This window comes from Castanea sativa, chromosome 6, assembly GCF_040712315.1.
Source record: "Castanea sativa cultivar Marrone di Chiusa Pesio chromosome 6, ASM4071231v1".
In the NCBI taxonomy this organism is placed as follows: domain Eukaryota; kingdom Viridiplantae; phylum Streptophyta; class Magnoliopsida; order Fagales; family Fagaceae; genus Castanea; species Castanea sativa.
Genome location: NC_134018.1, coordinates 55,579,117 through 55,599,328, shown reverse-complemented (window position 1 = coordinate 55,599,328; position 20,212 = coordinate 55,579,117). Strand labels below are relative to the sequence as shown.

Genomic DNA, 20,212 nt, shown 5'->3' with positions numbered 1-20,212 from the left:
CAGAAGATTAGAGTCTCTCTCTCTCTCTCTCTCTATGTCTGTGGGAGCGTTTGTGTTCGTAACTGATTGTAGCACTTGTCTTTAACACGTTGACAGTACTGACTATCCGAGGAATCTAAACGCACGGGCATGCTGACTAGTAAATTTTCAAGGGTATAAAAGTAATTTAGATATTGTAATTTTTAAAATGGAATTTATGTATTAATTAAGTGATAGGATATCTATCAAAAAAAAAAAATTTTTAATTAAGTGATAGGCTAGGATACTAGGATCTAAAGAACTCTTTGCATTTTCTTTCGTTTTCTCTCTTTCATTCTAACACAACAAAAAAAGAAAAAAAATATATAGATCATTTTTCTATCCTTCTCTCCCCTTTTGTCCAACCAAATATGGTATTGGTGATTTAGATTTAAGTGCTCCATTTATATGCATGGAAAAATTGTATATCATATAATCTACAATTTTCCCATGTTTATGATTTTTTCCATTTTATAAGGAAAAAAAGTTGTAATTTATGGAATATAAAATTAACAACATATTAAGAACAATACAAATGTCATCCCTAAAAAGAAAGAAGATAGAAATGAGTATTATTACCTTATTGATCATCACTAATCAACTTACACACATTCTTTCCATTTAATGCAACTTCATGCATATGTGCCCATATCTTTCCTTTTTAGCCCCAAATCGTGATATCATATATATTTATTAAATTAAAGTTGAAATGCAATTAGAATTCAAACTAATTTCAAATTATTATTTAATTTCGCATCATGTGTGCAATTTACTTTTCTTAATTTTGATACCAAATAACTCATTTATACTAAGCAAGAAAATCAAAATGACCATCTCACTCACTTAAGTAAGACTATTTTATCCCCCTCAAAAAAAAAAGTAAGACTATTTTATCATTACCACCGCACACTTTTGATGCGATAATCATTCCATAAATATAAGTATTTGTGGGGTGTGGGGGAGGGGGGGCAAGAGCCAGAGTTTATGTCTCCAAGAGGAAGTTTCACACCCATATATACTTAGATTATGCTAGAGTAGAAACTCTATCTTGTATTAAAAAAAAAACCATTTTATCATCAAGACTATTGAATTAATGTTTCCGTGCGTAATTTATAACCTATTGAATTCACTACTATTGTTGTTTTTATATTGTTGTTTGAGGGATGCTGTAAATAGGTTTATATGGACTTTATAGGAATTATTTAAGATTAATGGGAATTATAACACATTTATTCACATAAATAATATATCTATTATATCATGGTGAGGAGTTTCTAAAAAATATTAGGAGTTACAATGCAAAACACTAACTCTCACCCCCCCCCCCCCCCCCACAAAACTCTCCATTAAAAATTGAAACTTCTACATCTTCTCATTTACCAATTAACTTTAATACAAACATAATAAATTTTGCATTTTATTGATCAATTAATATATATATATTAATTCGATAATTACAATGAGAGAGAGTAGATTTGAATCTTGAATGTTTTTATTGGAAATAACAGGAAGTGCAAACAATTGAGCCTTAATCCATCAACATCTACATTATTGTTGAAATATCATTGTGGCATAAATGTAACGCTATTACTAATATATTTGCGGAAGTTGGCATGGGCTTCTTTAGTGTAGGCACAAAAAATTAATTACCTTTAAGTATAGTAACACAAAAAATCTTGTTACTTTTTTTTTGTGTTACTATACTTATGACTGGTGTTACTTTATTTTTTAGATAACATATTATGATTGGTGTATAATAAAAATAGTGTTAGCATTAAACTCATGTAAAAGTGATATTCATCAATCATGACTTATTACGTCAACAAATTGTTAAAAAAAAGTTGTGAAATTGTATCTCTATCATTACTTTTTTACACCATCAACAAAGGAATGGAGAGAGAATAACCTCAATTCTATAGGGCCATCCATCACTAAAATCTAGTCCTCTCCTTTATGAACCCACTCTCCTTACACTTAATTTATTATTATTTTTTAATAGATGTAATAGAATTTCAACTTATGTCACTCGCAAATGATAATTGTTCTTTATCATTATGCCTAAAACGTTAATTGGTTTTTAGTATATGCAAAATTCGAATTTCATATCTCTTATTCGACGACAAGAGACTTCACTAGTTCAACTAATCAAAATCCACCTTAATTTATTTGTTTTGGGATAACTAATTTAGAACTGTTGTAAGAAGACTAGCTCCTTGTACTTTCTTTCTCTCTTTCTATGTTTTATGTGTAGAGTGTGGTCAAAGCACATTGATAAGCAAACACAATGCTGTTGAACGCCTCATGACATTGTCTTTGAACACCTTCACCGTAACTATGAAACATCTCACAGTCACAAAGTTACAAAAAAGAAGATTCGTTTAAGAATAACTTATTTAGTTTTTTGCTGATTTTTTTTTAACAGAAAGTATGCTTAAGTATACATACACTTTGAAAAGGTGAAAAAAACAGTAAGAAAAAAAAAGTTATAAAAAGTTATGCATAAAAGCTAAAAATAAAAAAGCTAGCTTATTAGTGCTTTACAACTAGAATGACTTATAGTTGAATCACACATCTAACTATCTTTCCATCGATTCTTTTATTTCACGCATAACGTGGGCCTCTAATGCAAATGCAACCCAAACTATTACTGGATAAGTATCATACATGCATGATCATTAACTTTCTTTCGTATCATGTACAATATTTGTTTTCTATTCACACACAATCCCATGAAGGAAAACTTTTTCATCGGATTTTATTAATTATCCCCATGCTATGGACGTAACGAAAATTCACAACATTTTCAGATTAAAAATTTAGATTGGAGATTGTAGTGATCCTATGTATAAGTTGATATACTAATTTAGAAATGTAATGAAATTGTTGTGACATTTTGTTATATTCCTAGCATTACTATTATATTAATTTATTGTCCACATGGAAACACAATGACAGCAGCCAACAAATGAACCATTGGCATGAATATCAAACTCATCCACCCCTAGAACCAAAGGCACAAGTGACATGTAAACTGACCATATGTGCGTGTGTGTGTGTGTGTGTGAGTGAGTGTGTGTGTGGATCCCATATGGTAGAGTGAATGATTTTATGTAGTTCTCACTTTGAACATCTTCGCATTCTTCAGATAAAGAGAATATATCTTATACATTGGATTGGATGTATGTATATACCTCTTTATATAGTGTGTATCCATACAATTGTGAGGCTTCAAGACCCACTTCTCATCACATATGAAAGCCATAAATATGTGCGGTGAGGGAGGGATTTAATGTAAACCATGATTATTTTCCCTCACTTTTGAACAATATCAGAAAGGAGTATACTAGAAAACCCGATTTACAACTACCCATTACAAAGGGAAGTTTGTGACGCGGATAAATAAGGGTCATTGTCTGTTCTCCTTTCTTGGTTTGGTTGTTTATGTTTTTCCAATGTTTATCTTGTGAATAACTATAACTTGCAGTGTATTAAACTTTGAATTACGATGATGCACTTGACTTAGAAGCTAATTATGAAATTTTCTTTCAGCAGAATAATTTCATGGATGAGTCAAACTAACATTTTGGTGAGTCAGTGATTGTTGAGTGGCTACCTTAATGTTTACAGTTTACTATTGATGCATTGATAGATGAATAATCTCAAATGTTATGAATGTAGTTGAACAGTGCCTCAAATATGTAATTATTCACATTCATTGATCTCAAAAGCAAAGGAAGGATTAATTAATGTCCCATGATTAAATACCCATGTTTCACATCTAAATGTTAACGTATGCCTTTTAAATTATTTATTTATAAAAGAAAATAAAAGTATAAAACATATATGTCGTTCATTAAACATATATGCAATTTTAAATATTTGTATTGTGGCACATACTTTTAAAATATATTCGGCTGTTATGATGTATCAAAATTTTAATCTTTTAAGAGAATACTGCTGTTACAACTCTGTCCTTATAAACCAACGCGCACCCTTGATGCGGTGGCCACTCCACAAGTATAAATGCTTGTAGGGTGTTGGGACCTGGCAAGGGTCGGGGTTCAAGTCTCTAGGAAGGAGCTTCACACACATATACACTTAGATTATGCTAGAGTAGAAATTCTACCCTATATATATAAAAATAAAAGAAAATAAAAAAATAAAAAACTCTGTCCTCACAAAAAAAAAAAGATAATGTTAAAGAAAAGGTTAAGAAAAGCATTGAAATTTTAGTTAATGAAAATCTTGCATTAAGTGGTAAGTTCATACAATTTTAATGACTTAGTTCATGCAATTTTAGTTAATGAAAATCTTGAACTATTGAAATTAAGTTAGGAAAATCATTAATGACTAAGTTCATGCAATTTTATAGTCACCTAGCAATTTTATATTATTGCGCCAAGTAACTCATCTCAGCGTCGAGAGTTTTGTAACTTGATTGACACTTTCTAGTATTTCTAACGAAAGACATATATAGTAAGTTCAAATAAATAATCTTAGTGCCAAGAGCCTTATAACTCAATTGGCACTTGCTAGTATTTCCAATAAAACAGTCTAGGATTCAAATCATCTCTCTCTCATTATAACTATCAAACTATCCCCTAACCAAAAAAAAACTCAACTAGCTATACAATTCAAAATTAATTCAATGAAGCACTTTAATAACTAGACCAATTAAAGTGGCTAATTTTGGAGGAGGTATCTCATCCAACAATTCTATGAGACCCTAGTGTCATAGTACTACCATATGATACCCATAAATATGTGGATTCCAGTTGATAGAGTGAGTGGTTTTAATCATCTTAGCCAATTAATTCAATGGAGCACTTGAGTAGACCAGTTAGAGGGGCTAATCTTGGAGGAGGTATCTCATCCAACAGTTCTATGAGACCTTAATATCATAAAATGTGATACCCGTTATTATGTGAATCTGACTTGTTAGATTGAATGATTTTATTATGTTAGTTGGTCCATAAAATAATTTCCCCTCATATTGAATATCATCTCATATGTGAGATACCCCCTTAGTTTTTTCGATTAATAAAAATCTAATCATCTCCATCATGTGAGAGAGAACATATTTCATATATCGAACATATATTAGATGTATGTACTCCTCTCAATAAAGTGTGGGTTCTATACAACTATAGGATCGTCACAAATAGGGTATGCAGCCAACCCGCCAAAAACCGACCTGACCCGACCTATCCCACTGGGTTGGGTCGGTTTTTAGGGCTTGGCGGGTTGGGTTGGATTACAAAATTTTGTTTGATAGCGGGTCAGATTTGGTTCGGGTTATAAAATTCCAAACCCGCCAAACCCGACCAGACCCACTCATATATTTAATATATATTATATAATTAATAATTTTTTTTAATTAACTAACTCTCCCTCCTATCATATATAAAAGCCAATATTAATGTATAACAGTTCATATATTAATATATAACTAAGTTGGAATATTAATTCATAGATTATTGTATATTTTGTTTATCAACTCAAGTGGCAGGTGTAATATTTTTTTCTGCTTAATTTAATAATAATAGTAAAAGAAAAAATTGTCCAACCCATGAGTTCAACCCAACTTATGTGAGTTGGGTTGGGTTGGGTTGGACTTATGTGATGAGTTGAATTTGGTTAAATTTTTTTTAACCCATTATGATGGATTAAGCCAAAATATTCCTCTTAACCCGACCCATACATACTCCTAGTCACAAAGCCCTCTTCTCGTGGCATATGGGCCCAAAAATATGTGGATCCCACATATGGATGGTGTGATTTCATATAATTATCTATAGGAGTAAAAAAATACATATGAATTGTGAGTTAGGGAAATTGGGAGTCTTCTCGATACGCACGCAATTTAAGGAGAATGGAAATTACAAAACCAACGGGAAGCTTGTGGTGCGTTGTCGTTTGGAGTTCGGAGTCCCTCTGCCGAGTCCTATACATATATAACGCTTTCCCGCTAACTCTTAACTCTCTCGGTAAACCTTTATCTCTTTCGACAATCATGCTCCTATATATTCACTCCCCCACTCTCTCTCTCTCTCTCCTCTTAATTCTTAAAGCCCGTACCGCCGTACCCACTTTCTGTTTCTATTCTTCACTTAAGTTTTTAGCCGTTATTGTTTTTCCACAAAAAAAAAAAACATTGTGAAAGTCAAGAAACTCTTTGTTTTCGTTTAAAACCATAACGTCTCCTTTGATCTTGTTTTCATCTCTGTTTCGTTTACTCTGTTATGTGTTTGACTGTTAAATAATTGATATTGAGGATCTCTTAATTTGGTTGTGTTTAATAGTAAGGGCGTGGCTTAGAGATCGAGTTTGATTTTTTTTTTTTTTTAAGGCTTTATTAAATAAAAAATCTTTCTTTGTGGAGTCTTGGTTATATGTGTTAACCTTAAAGATAATGGAGGAAACTAGAGAATGTGAAGATGATAAGAGAAAGGAGGGCATAGTTTCTACAAGTAGCAGATGTGATAATGCCGTTCTCAAGACAGTCTGTTTTCAAGGGTTGGTGTTTCTTTGTGTTCTATTTTATGTTCTTTTTAAAAAAAAAAAAATTGGATGTGTTGTAATATATATATATATATATATATATATATATATATATATATATATTAATTTTGGATTGATTTGATGATAAAAGTTTGGTTTATCTTATTATTCTCTCTTAAAATTGGCTGTACTGAAATTTCATAGTTTAATACTCTTTCTTAATTGCACGAGCCTCCAGTTTTGTGGGATCTGAAAGAAGTGATTGATAAGCAACTTTACTTTACCTAGATTCTTTTTTTATTTTTTTTTTTGGAGTCTGATTCCCAAACTCGAACTGCCACTAGTCGTCTGGAAAGCATTTGCCATCTCAATGTACTTAGAAAACTAAGGAAAAAAAAGTTTTGCACTTTGGGTGTTATATGTATTTATTATCCAAATAGAAAAAGTGAATAATTATACTTAACCAAATGTATTGGACTCAATGAAGTGGAGGAAGCAACCTAAGGTCTATTAGAAATTGTTTAGCATTTTGTATTTTGTAATTAGTTAGAATTAGTTAGTTTGTTAATAATATTTTCTTGGTTTTCTTGATTATTACTGATACTTTCTTAGGCTACGTCTGTTTAGTGAGATAATTTATATAAATCAGTCCAGCAAGAAGTTTATTTATTATTATTATACTTTCTCCATTTTTGACTTCTTCTTATGGAGTATTGTGACACCTATTTTGGCACAAGGTAATGTTGGTTTTGAATGTAATTTTAGGCGGATGACGGGTCCAACAAGACGATCAGCAAAAGGAGGATGGACAGAGAAGGAGGTCTGTGGCTATATCTTATTCTATGCTTTACAGCTTCTTATTGCATTATGGAATGAGTTAATTGAGATTAGATGTTTGTCTCTTTCTTGTAAATGTTATTTGGCTGAACCATTCAGTTCTATGTGAATTGCATTGGTTAAATCTTGTTTTTGTTAGCTGTATGCGTGCATTATGATGCATAGATGTGTCTATATACCTTTAACTTCTCTTTTGGATAAAAATTAGTATTCTAATATAAAATGTTTTCACAGGCACTAGCTTATTATGCAGAGGTTCTTTTTTATTTATTTTATTGTTAATAATGAATTATCATTTGCTGAAGCATAAAGTTTATATGGATAATGTCCCCTGTTTTCTTGTTAACAGGATAAAATATTAGCTTTTGCTGTCCAAAAGTTCAGTGGCAAAAACTGGAAAAAGATTGGTGAGTATCATCCCTTTCTGATAGTTGTTCTGAATTTCCTCTGGATAATGGTGATGAGAATGGAATTATAATATCTTTTGGCTTGAATTAATACTTAACCAAGACCTCTGGAACAGAAAAACATAGCCTTCTCATGCTTTAATATTATTTTTATTATTATTTTTGTAAATATGAAATAAAAAAAAAGAAAAAAGAATTAATCACTCAGAACTGTAATTCAATATTCTTTGCAGCCGAATGTGTCCCTGGTAGAAGTGACGTTCAGTGTCTGCATCGTTGGCAGAAAGTTCTCCATCCTGATCTCGTTAAAGGACCTTGGAGCAAGGAGGTGTGAATAAGATTCATATTAGTTCTCTTTCTTTCAAAAGGACCTGTATTTAAGTTTGTTTTCTTTGATTCTGATAACTTTTATTTGGGATTTCCAGGAAGATGATCTTATTTGTGAGCTGGTAGCAAAGCAGGGGAAAAAGAAATGGTCTGAGATATCAAAATCCTTGCCAGGCCGGATAGGCAAGCAATGTAGAGAAAGGTAAGTGCAATCTGGTCAATAAGTACCAATTATCCTTTTTCTCTTTGATTGCTTTTATCTATTAATTTACTATTACGATTTAATAGCAAACCCCATGTGTTTATTTGCAGTAACAGCTTCGGCATCACCTATGTTTATTTTATATTTTTCTATCGAAAGGAAACCCCTTTATATTTCCCTTTACTATGGAAAGAGTATATAAATAAATCTAAGTGAACTACTGTTTTTTCTTTCTCTGTTCAGGTGGCACAACCATTTAAATCCCAACATAAAAAAGACTGCATGGACCAAAGAAGAGGAGTTGATTCTCATTAACGCCCACCAAATGTATGGGAACAAGTGGGCTGAAATAGCAAAGTTGCTATCTGGAAGGTATCACTGCAGAACTTTTACTGTTTTACATGAAAACCAAAGACTTGAATTATTATATAAGGAGATGGAAATTACAAACATCTCTCTCTCTCTCTCTCTCTCTCTCTCTCTCTCTCTAAACATGAGATTTGGTGTGTACGTAATTGAAATGACCAGGTGTTGGTTATTCTCTAGCCATGCAGATAGTTTCTGGATAATTCAAATTATTATTAGTATTTTTATAAAGTTGGTTGCTTGGCTAGGCACCTAGGATAAACCTACATGAATTTTTTCTTAGAATCTGTATCCATGATTTGAAATGTAGTAATTGCTTATCTGATTTATTGTTTACTCCTTTCCTTACGTTTTTTTTTTGTTTTAGGGGGGGGGGGGGGGGTTTGACAATCGGTAATTGTCATCTCTAATCAATATTTGAGTTAATCAGAAATTAATTGTGTCAATAGTAAGTTGTTGTTTTGGGGCTTATGAGGATATATCATTCTATGTTTTTCACATGCGTGTTGGGAGATGCATCATATATGTTCTTGTTTTATAGGTAAAACTAAATTTTACCAGCTATATTTTCCTTACATCTATGAGGATTAGTTTATTATTGGCTTGATATAATTCTTACAGAGGGCATGCTGTATCAATTTGAGCTTAGCTTGATCAAGGCAATAATATGCAGGGCTAGTATTTAATCAGTTTTTAGCCTTTTTACCTAAGATGCACTAATGTCTTAGTCTACCCTGTCAATTTAATGGACCATAAAATTGTAGTTACAATGTACTTTGGGATATTATAGCATGCATATTGTTAGTCTTCATTTTTAGTTGTATATGAGGAACTTCTTGTGATTTAATATGTTATTTTTAAATGAACAGGACTGAAAATTCAATAAAAAATCATTGGAACTGTTCAGTTGCGAAGAAAATAACAGTTTTATCTTCTGATTTGTACACTCGTGAAACAAAGGCAGAAAGTAGAAAGCCTAAAGAGGTTAAACAAAATGATGATCGAAGAGTTAACTGGGAGGGAAGCGCAAATGATTGTTCACTAGATTTGGTTCTTGGAATTGCTCAAGGAAAGGATAGCAATTCAAAACTACCTAGAACAAATGATATAACAAAACTACCTAGAACAATTTTTGATAATGGGAGTGCAGCTTCCCCCATTCGTCAAGACAATTTTCAAAAAATTACTCATGAGACTTCCGAAGCACTTTCTGGAACTTTGCAACTCTCTTTAAGTACACCATCAGATGTTTCTAGTTGTAAGAAAACAACTAGTAATTTCCATCAAGGGCCAGCTTTTCCTGATTTTGGTAAGAGATTGTCTGAATCTTTTTCTGAACCACAATACAATGTATTTTCTGGAGATTACTTTGAAATTGGGAATTCCAAATTGGGTGGCCAATTTAAAAATTCCCTTTCATATGGGATGACGCCTGAAATTCATAAAGAAAATATAGTTGTTGGAGCCGCTGAGGATACAATTCCTGGTCGCTTGTGCTATAGGCCACTCCGGTGGAAGGATTTAAATATTCTTTTGGAAACTGATAGTTTTCCAGATACAGATAGTTATATTCAAACAACATCAAGTCCAACTTTGTTTCATACACCACCAACTCAGAATAAAGGAGAAAATGTTGATTGTAGCAGTCTAGATTCTATATTGAGGAGTGCTGCAAGGACTTTTAATACTCCATCTATCATAAGAAAACGAAGACTACAAATTTCTGAGAAAACTGACAATGTCAATCACAATGACTATAACTCCGACAATAGTGGAAGTCTCTCAAATGAGACGCAACTTGTCCTGCCCCCGCTGAAGTCTCAGAAGCTTGAAATATCTGCGGTAAAATCTATAGAAAAACGCCTTGAACATGCATTTGATGCTGAGTGGGATTCTGCCAATATTGTTTCTAGAACTTTAGCTGCAGATGTTTCATTTGGTGCCAGCTGTGGTAAATAGGGTTCATTGGATTGTTGCTGTCAATAATTTAAGCTGCAATTTTGGTGGGTGACTTTTCCCAGGTTTGTATAGTATTCAACAAAAAGAAATTAGATACATATCAATCTTCTGTTAAATGCAAACAATTTCTGTAAAAAAAAGATTCTTGATTTCCTAGTTTAAACTTTTGTGATTGTTAGCATAGTTTAGATTTCAAAAACTGTAGCAGATTAACAAGGAGATTATAACATTTAGATATGAAGCAGGCCTGCTGATCAGATAAAAGAATTTAAATGTTACTTGAGTTGCTATTTTCAGGTGTGAGTTGTCAAAACAAAAATGGTTGGTTAAGTGGTTTCTTTCTTAATACCAGTCATAATAATTTATTTTATGTTGTCTTCTCTGAACTCTAATCCTAAATGATGTGCTTTGAGAACAAGAAGAGTGATATTTTGGCAGAAGATGAAATCATGGCTCATTTGAATGCATATGAATACTTGAGTGCATACAAATACTAATAAGATGTTGAAATTATTCAAGTATTTGCATATTTTGAAGAATGTGGTATTCAGCGAGGATAAACAAAATCACACTCACTTGTAGTAATTTTAGACTAATAATTCCTGATGTTTTTAGCATGAGATGGATTTTTCCCCAATCCCCTCTCTCCCTTTTTTGTTTTCCTTTTTTGGGAGGTGGGGTGGCAAACTGACATGCATCAAATTTTTGTGAATTGAAAATAATAAATTCGCCAATATAATTTTCCTTAAAGTATATGAATTATAACACAATCATACACTGAACTAGAGGGATCCATATCCATATTATCACCAAGAAAAAAAGGAAAACTATGAATTTGCGACCAAACAAAGGCAAGAAGGCAAAGTAACTTCATATCCATAGATAGATAGGAGTCAAAATCTTCGATCTCACTTTTCTTGCTCCACTTTATACTCCATCAATAAAAACTTGCCACGTGTTCACCTAATTAATTAAATATTACTATTAATTAATAAATGTAGCATCAATAAGTCAATAATGATAGTATTTAATTAATTAGGAGAACACGTGGCAAATTTTTATTGGTGGAGTATAAAGTGGAGTAGGAAAAGTGAGACAGAAGATTTAGACTCGATAGGAAGTATTTATAAACTTATTATTTGAAGAAAAAAAATCGGAAAAAAAAAAAAAAACAAAAAAACAAAACAAAAGTTGCATAGAAGAGTAATTGCTTTGCTCCCAACACAGAAAAGCATATAAAACTTCTCAATCTTAATGGTAACTCCAATCCCCGTTCAATATGATAAAACCATCAGTATAAATTAATATTATATATGTGTGTGTGTATTAAGTTGTAACCACACGTTATTACGGTTTAAATATAAAATATATGTCGTAATTTTATGAAATTTAAATTCGATGTTAAGTTTCACAATTACCTTTAGATCATTAATTTGTCTTAATTTGTCCCAATCGACAGTTTCTGAAATCTATTGATGCATTCATAAGCTAATGATCTTTTTCTTTTTTTCTTTTTTTTGAGAAAGAGCTAATAATCAAATTCAAATAGAAAGCCTAAACTAAAGTTATTTCCAATTTTTGTGTTTACTATAAGTTAGAAAAAAGAACTTTGGTCAAATGTTAGGTGTGGGGTCTTGGGCTTCAGCCGAAAGCGTGGGGCTTTGGTCGAGATTGTGAGTAGTCCAAGTCCGAGGAGAAATATCTCATCAGATAAGTTAAACGCAAATCGGGTATAGATCCTAATTATCAAAGTGACCTTCCAAGAAGTTCTAATGATAGGAACGAGCATCATGAACGTACAAGAGGGATAAGGACTTAAAAATATTTAAGGGAAAGTTGCTACACCGCATTGAATGCCTTGCAGCTAACTTTCTGACCGTATTTATGTGGAAAAGATCCCTAAACAATGCTACCTCGGCAACTACAACTCACAGAAGGCTAGAAAGAGTGTCTGATGGGACAAGCACTCAAGTGGTGGCTCAAAAGATCAACAAGTGTAGGATTAAGATCATCCAAAATGAACTATATAATAAAAGAGGCCCTTCATGAAAAGGGGATGGAAAGAAGAGAAGAGAAAGCATTGTAGCAATCTCAACAATTCATGTAACTATTATCATCCAATATATACTAGAACAGAGCTCCTCGAACTGTGCCGAGGACAAACTTTCTCGTACAAACCGAGTTCAATTCTTGTTGTTTCATCATCCAAAACCATATTAACTGTTATCTATGCACTAAAACCTAGCTCTTTGACTTACTCTCTACAAATTTATTGTAATGGGTTCACTAGGCCAAGATCTCTTACCTTTCTAGGCTTGGTCTGAAAATCATGTCCCTACATTAGGGTTTTCAATCTGCTCTGTTTGTTATGCATTTGGAGATAGAATTAGAAACGATTTTTTAGAGAGATTTTATTTAACCAAGTACATTTTTTATATTAAAGATTCAAACTCATTATAAATAAGTTATTAATAATTTTAAACAGGTTTGAAGTAGTCTCAAATAGATTATAAAATTGCAAGTCTGGTTTGGCCCAAGGGTCCTCCTTATGAGGAAAAGGAAAATAGAGCGTGAAACTAATAGAGAAAATAAGAGATTTTTGCTTGGGAGTTAACGGAAGGAGAGACAAAAATATTTAAGTTTTGTCAACAACATTTTTTTGGTAAAGTGCACAAATCAAGAAGAATTTGTAAAGCTTTATTTAATTTTATAAAGTGCCAAAGAAAAAGGAAACACAGAGAGAGGTAGCTAAGAAGAGTTACGTGGAAAAGAGAAAGAAGATGAAAAAAAGAGTGAGTCTAGGGGGAAAAAAATTTACAAAGACGATTGTGAAATTTTGTATGAGTTTTTAAAAAAGATATCCATTATTCAAATTCTCCACCTTCATTTAAAATATATATATATATATATATATATATATATATATATATATATATATATATATAAATGGGCTCAAAAGTAGTAATTATCTTTAACGCCTTATTGACTTCTCACAAGAAGACAATAATATGGAGTTTTATGTATATATTGGTATTATACTGGTCCAAAATTGTATTAATAATTAGTGAACCATGCGACAAAAACACTATATATATATATATATATATATATATATATGTGTGTGTGTGTGTGTGTGAAAAAATCTTTCATGCGTCAGGCATATGAGACTAGCCTCTCACAGGTAAGCGAACCCCATATATATATATACATAGAGAGAGAGAGAGAGAGAGAGAGAGAGAGAGAGAGATAGCCACTTTTTGTAAGCTTTTTACATGTGTAAATTTTATTATATTAAAACATAAAATTATGATATATAAAGATTAAAATTACTTCAAAGTTTTTTGTTAGTAGAATTTTTATATTTTTTAAAATTTCTTAATTGATTTTTATTTATAGTTTATTATTGGTAATAGGAATTTATTCATGTTAAAAAAAATTTAGAATTTAAGTAATAGAGTTTTACTTTTACATAGAGTAAACAATTGATAATAGAGTTTTTTATCAAAAAAAAGAAAAGATAATAGAGTTTAATCCACCGTGACAATCTTAAGAATAAATAAGGGTAGAGACACTTGTCTAAAATAGACTTATAGCTTCACTGAATCATTTCACAATAACTCAGGCTGTTGGAGCCTTGGAGAGAGAGAGAGAGAAGCAGAGGCGATTCGATTCCTTCGATAACCAGTTACATAAATCATATCCAAGAATCGATGTCTGGTTCAATAACAGTCTCCAACACCAAGGAAAAACATCCTCAATATGTGTCTGCGGTCAAGCTTATGTTCGAGGACGAAGAAATTTCCGGTTCTGTCCCAGAAATTTGCAATACGAAGGACTTTTACTCTGATCTGATTCGCGCTCATCTCAAGCCCCAAACAATCCTACGTGGCCGAGTCACCTGCCTGCTCTCCATCACACCCGCTATCAATGTAACAATTTCTACTTTCCTTTCTCTCTTTTGTTTTTTCGTCATTAATTTTAATTTTTTGGTTCGTTGTATTCTGAGTACTGTTTGGTTACTAAGAAAACGTATAGGAAAAGAAATTGAAGGGAAACTCTCTACCTTTAAAAGATAAAACGGAAGTTTATTTATTAAGATTTTGGCTTTGCACTTTCTGGGTATGAGTAAGAGGGAAATCGTTTGGGCTTTGTTTGACTGCTGAGAAAATGAAACCACAAAAGTAGATTGCGTTTTTTTCTTTCTTTTTTCCATTATTTAGAGGTAGACAGTCTACAGAAGTGAAATTCTAGGATCAGGATGTCTGAAAACAAATAAATCAAATCACTATTTTTTTTTTTAAGGAAAATTTTTAGTTTAAGCAATGTAAAATTAGATGTGTACAATTTGCAAAATTTTTGCAAATGTGTACAATGTACATTTGTTTAGTCTAAAAATTTACATTGATAGAAGAACAATGTAAACCTATAATTACTTTTTCCTTTTTGTATATCATCATTGATTCATTATCATGGCTATGTAGAATGTGTATCGTTCAGTACATGGAGGGGCAGTGGCATCTATTGCAGAGATAGTGTCAAATGCTTGTGCTAGAACTGTGGTGGCTGAGGGTAAGGAACTCTTTCTTGGGGAACTGAGCATATCATATCTCTCCGGTGCTCAAACTAATGTAAGTTTTTCTTCCTTGAAATAATGTCAATTCTTACTCCTAATAAGTTGTACTCTCTCTTGTTATGTTGTGTAATGGACTATGATCAATATGCCAATGAGCCTCAGAAGTGAAATTGCATTTTTTTTTTTTTCTCTATACACAGGCAGAGGTGTTGGTGGAAGGGTCTGTAGTGAGGAGTGGAAGAAATTTGACTGTAGTGGTAGTGGAGTTCAAACTCAACAAGACTGAGCAGTTGATCTATACTGCTCGTGCTACTTTCTATCATATGCCTGTTGCCAAGTTGTGAAGTCTTTGCGGTTTGACATATTTGAATGTTGGAATTTTAATTTGAATCCCTCACCAATTATCATGTCAAAACTTGCTGAAATTTGCAGTGATTCAGCATAGTATATGACATTCATGATATTTAGCTGATAATGGTCTTTCACATCTGATATGCAAAAAAAATTGGTGTAAAATTTGCAGCGATTCAGCTTAGTATTTGACATGCATGATATATAGCTGATAATGGTCTTTCACATCTGATATGCAAAAAATTTGGTGGAATGTTGTTGTAAAATAACATAATATAGTGTTTTGCCAAATGTTTGAAGCTAATTGCGGAATAGCGTTGAAGTCATGCTGAATTCTGTACTTTTTAAGTGCCAAATTTAACTGCTGAGTGGTTCGAATTTAAGTGATTTTGGTACTTTAGTGTCAAATTCATTGCTGCCAAACTTGGTGCTGCCAAATTTAAGGTCCCTTAGCTGATTTTTTAGCTATGAGCCTTCGAGTATGGTCCCTTTTCATTTACCTCTATCTCTCTCTCTCTCTCTCTGCATGTAATTGACATTGTTACAGGCAGGACTATGGTGGCGGAGCCAAAAAAAATTTCTGGGGGGGCCAGATTTTAAAAACTGCTTGACTGATTTCATTTGTTGATTAACGAAATATCGATGGTCATAATCTAGTACAAAGTTCTAAGAAAACAATATATGTTTGCTTAATTTGACACTTTCATATATATATATATATATATATATAAAAGATTCACTCACAGCAATATTGTTAGTGTTATATGTTCACTTAATAAGAAGTTATATTATATAAAATTATATACTGTGAAACGTAAAAGATTGCCAACCACAAGTTTTTATTATATAGCACTAATAGCAGCCACAAACTGAAAGTTAAAAAATTCCAGAATCACAGCTGTATAACAGTATAACACACAGCACACGTAAAAATAGCCCCTAGCAAACTACTTCAGTCTTAGTTAATTTTTTGGTTGGTTCTACCGACGTAAACTGCAATTTCTTAATCATTAACAGGGGGGAGAGAGAGAGAGAGAGAGAGAGAGAGATACCAATGGTTGGGTTGCTGGTTTGGATTGAAGCAAGAGCCTGAGTTGAGCGGAAAACCATGGATTCATGTGAGGGGACTGGCGGCGCAAAGGATAGATGCACAGCACACACGCAGTAATGTAGACATATTTGTTTTGTTTTGGATTCAGATCACAGAGTTAAGTGCTATTAATTAATCTTTAATGATTTAATGCAGATTTCATTAACAATCATCTTAATTGTTTTGTTTACAACATTATTTTATTATTTTAAGAATATTATTAATGGAAATGCTGTTAATCTAGATCATTAAATTATTGAATTGTTTGTTTAAAGGAGAATTTGGGTTTTGTCAGTATATTTGGAGGGTCATGGGCTGGGAAATTTGCCATCTGGGTTTTTATAATTTATTTATTTATTTATAGGTTCTTTCCACTGTCGCAGATTACTTCAAAAAGTTGATGGGCCAATTATAAAGGTTTAAGGTTTATACAATCACCCACGAAGCTCAACGTGCCCGATATAACATGTTACCGTCAGTTCCAATGCCTGTGGTGGCTAGTGAAACCCTTTGAAACCCAGTTTTCTCAGGTTTAGTTTTGAGTTTCCACAGTCATTCTTAAAGCGGTATATATTATATAGGTTTGGATTAGGTTTTTTAATAAATAATTTGCTTATGCTTATGTACAGATTTTTAACTAAGCGCCTCAGTCAGGTTTAGTTTTGAGTTTCCACAGTCATTCTTATGCTTATGTACAGATTTTTAATATAACCGTAATCTTGCGAGCTTTTAGCTGAAAATAAATAAATAAATTATAGGTGATTTAACTTTATTTCGTGTTTTATGTATAACATGTATGTATTCAGTTTATTTAGCTGAAGCTAAAAACTTTTTACTAAAAGTACTGTAAATAAAACTAAATAACAACCAATTTTAATTCAAAATTTTTGTTTGAAGTCAATTGACTCGACATATTTGCCAAGTCTAAAAGTGCATTTGAAATATTCGTTTGAAAACAGTTTATTTAGCTGAAACTAAAAACTTTTTACTGAAAGTACGGTAAATAAAACTAAAAATTAGTTGAAATACTATAGTGAGACCCATGAATAATTCCAAAAAGTACACCGGGACCTATAAATAGTAGTAAAAATAAGCTAAATAATAACAAAAATAAGTTAAATAATAATTAAAAAAAGCCACGGTTACATTTGGTGACAATTGTTGTTTTTTTATTTTCAAAAACTTGTTTCTGGGAATATAAGAAAAAACAACAATTTTTTGTACTTTTAAAATCAAAAATTTGTTTAATTAGTTGAAATTAAAATTAAAAAAAAGTTTTTTGAAGAAAAAAATACTAAAATATGTTGTTATTAGGATTTGAACTCTAATACTAAGTCATTAAATGAGACAAATTCATTAAATTATATGCATGTTTTCATTGACTTTTGAAAATTAGAAACTGAAAATAGCATTTTCCATGTTTTCAATTTCCTTTCACAAATTGAATTTTAGAAACAATTTTTGTTTTTTGTCCATTTTAGGATACTAAACAAGTTTTTTAGTCTTAAAAATAAAAAAATTGTTTTTAGAAACAAAAAATAAGGGGAGAAAACAGTTACCAAACAAACCTCATATTTTTCATGGATCCTATTGCACTGTATGTGGCACTGGTGGCTCCACATTAGAGCCAGGGTGGTCATAGGACCACACTAACCTGGAAAAAAATATCAATATTATATATATAATTAAAAAAAAAATTAAGCTTAAAAAATGTGTGACCACCCTAAATTTTTTTAAGCCCAATATAATTAAATTTTGGACTAAGTTTAAACTTTGTCCAAATTAACTTGGTTGTAGACTAAGGCTACAAGCCTACAACTCCACTCAATATTTATTTTTTATTGGATATGAATTTTGACAAATCCACAATTAGATTACATTTTTTTTTTCTTATATCCTCCATGCTTGCAAAACTTCAAGAAGATCAAAGACCAATAGCTTATGTCATCAATCAAATGTTTAAATTTTGAGTTTTTGTAGTTCAAAATTATACGCAAAAAATAAGTTTATGGATCAAATAGTAAATAATATCCGATTGACATGAAATTTGACATGTATTTTAATAACATAAAGAATACACAATTCAACGGTTACATTTTCAAAATATGTAGTCATGTTAATTTGTTTAATGAAAGTTATAATTTTAGGCTACAACTAAGTTTGTAGTCAAATTTTGTCCTCAAACTTTGTTCCTCTTAACAATATATTAAGCCCTTACAAACAAAAAGAGAAATCCAAGAAAAAATTTTATTTAACTAAAATTTTGAAAAAGATATTGTGCGGGCCCTATTCCCTATTAGTGGGTCAACCTAGTAACTGAACTCACAATTTACTTATTTTGGTGGGTTTTCGAGTATCTTACAATGGGAAGCTCCTAAATAGGTTGACTAAAGGCCCATTACAGTGGCTAACTTCTTTAACCGACCACCTTCTTGTTCTTCCTTAAGCTCGGTTACTTTTCTAGTTTTTCCCCTCTAGTGTCTAACCCCTTACTCTCATGTCATTCTCCTATTTATAGCCTCGCTTCAGTGGACCACTAATGATTGTTTTTCCTAGCACTCATGTGAAAGGAGCCCATCTAGACTATTCCTGACAAAGGAGGGCCCCACTTTGGAAATGTGAGTTTTGGAACTTGTGCTAGATGCCGAATGTTGCTTGGCAACGATATTACCTAAGGCATTACCAAGGTTCCATGGACCGAGCTTGAATAGAATTGGACTTAAGGTCGGTACAGCTACAGTCATGATCTACCGAGCAAGGTGGACCGCCCTCTAAGTACAATTGTCTATTCTCATTGTTTGGGCTTATTGATATTGGGTAGGGTAATAGGTCCACGACCATACAGATGTAGCTTGCAGTATTAATAATGAGATTATCATGCAATGATTTCATAATTAAAAAAAAAAAAATCGTAGAAGGAAATTGTAAGACTTTATGTATTTGGGTTTTTTTTTTTTTTTTTTTGCTTTTATTTTTGGTTGTTGTCAATATATGAATTTATCTTTTTATTATATTTTATTTAATTTAAGTTTCTTCCTAGGAAAAATTCCAAGAGCCGCCACTAGTATGTGGGCCCATATTGTTGGAAAAAATCAGCTTATTTTTTGTATGTGCATTTGTGTTCTTAATTCAAATCCATTTTTTTGTATGTTATGGTATTTTTTTGTCAAACTCTAGTTGACTATTGTTATAATTACCATTAATATTATGGTAATGTTTGGTAACTCTAGTTGATGGCTTTGATGAAATATGTATCTTAATTGTGGCATAACAAAATTGATAGTAAACTATAGCTAAGCCAAAAAAAAATTATATTATTGTTTTGGTTGTTATTAAATATTTGCTTTTCATGGTTGAAAGTCATTTTGCATATTCAAGCACTAAAATAGAGCTATTCATCAAAACAACATTAAATGGAGCTAAAATTACACAATTTTTTTCCTACAATACTTTCAACACTTTTAGCTTTTTTCTACCGTACTTTTAGTAAAAAATAAGTGACTAGCTAACTTTTAGCTTTTTTATACAATACTTTTAATAAAAAGCTAAATAAGTTGTTCCCAAATAGACCATAAATATAA

General features: G+C 31.8%; 2 protein-coding genes across 2 annotated transcripts; both read left to right on the top strand.

Annotated features, from left to right (window-relative positions):
* Positions 1-8,617: 8,617 nt before the first annotated feature.
* Positions 8,618-10,617, top strand: LOC142640214 (transcription factor MYB3R-5-like). Its single transcript, XM_075814298.1, has 2 exons — positions 8,618-8,664; positions 9,528-10,617. Exons 1-2 carry the CDS (start codon positions 8,618-8,620, stop codon positions 10,615-10,617), a joined length of 1,137 nt encoding a protein of 378 aa, XP_075670413.1.
* Positions 10,618-14,165: 3,548 nt separating this feature from the next.
* On the top strand, positions 14,166-15,665 carry LOC142638471 (uncharacterized). The gene is made up of 3 exons (XM_075812497.1): positions 14,166-14,546; positions 15,099-15,245; positions 15,391-15,665. Exons 1-3 carry the CDS (start codon positions 14,328-14,330, stop codon positions 15,532-15,534), a joined length of 510 nt encoding a protein of 169 aa, XP_075668612.1. The 5' UTR covers positions 14,166-14,327; the 3' UTR covers positions 15,535-15,665.
* Positions 15,666-20,212: the final 4,547 nt, after the last annotated feature.

Excerpts from the sequence above, each read along its gene's own strand:
- LOC142640214 (XM_075814298.1), top strand. The coding sequence starts at position 8,618 with ATGTATGGGAACAAGTGGGCTGAAATAGCAAAGTTGCTATCTGGAAG. Across the intron at positions 8,665-9,527 it reads GCAAAGTTGCTATCTGGAAG|GACTGAAAATTCAATAAAAA; the intron begins GTATCACTGCAG and ends TTAAATGAACAG.
- LOC142638471 (XM_075812497.1), top strand. The coding sequence starts at position 14,328 with ATGTCTGGTTCAATAACAGTCTCCAACACCAAGGAAAAACATCCTCAA. Across the intron at positions 14,547-15,098 it reads CCATCACACCCGCTATCAAT|AATGTGTATCGTTCAGTACA; the intron begins GTAACAATTTCT and ends ATGGCTATGTAG. Across the intron at positions 15,246-15,390 it reads TCTCCGGTGCTCAAACTAAT|GCAGAGGTGTTGGTGGAAGG; the intron begins GTAAGTTTTTCT and ends CTCTATACACAG.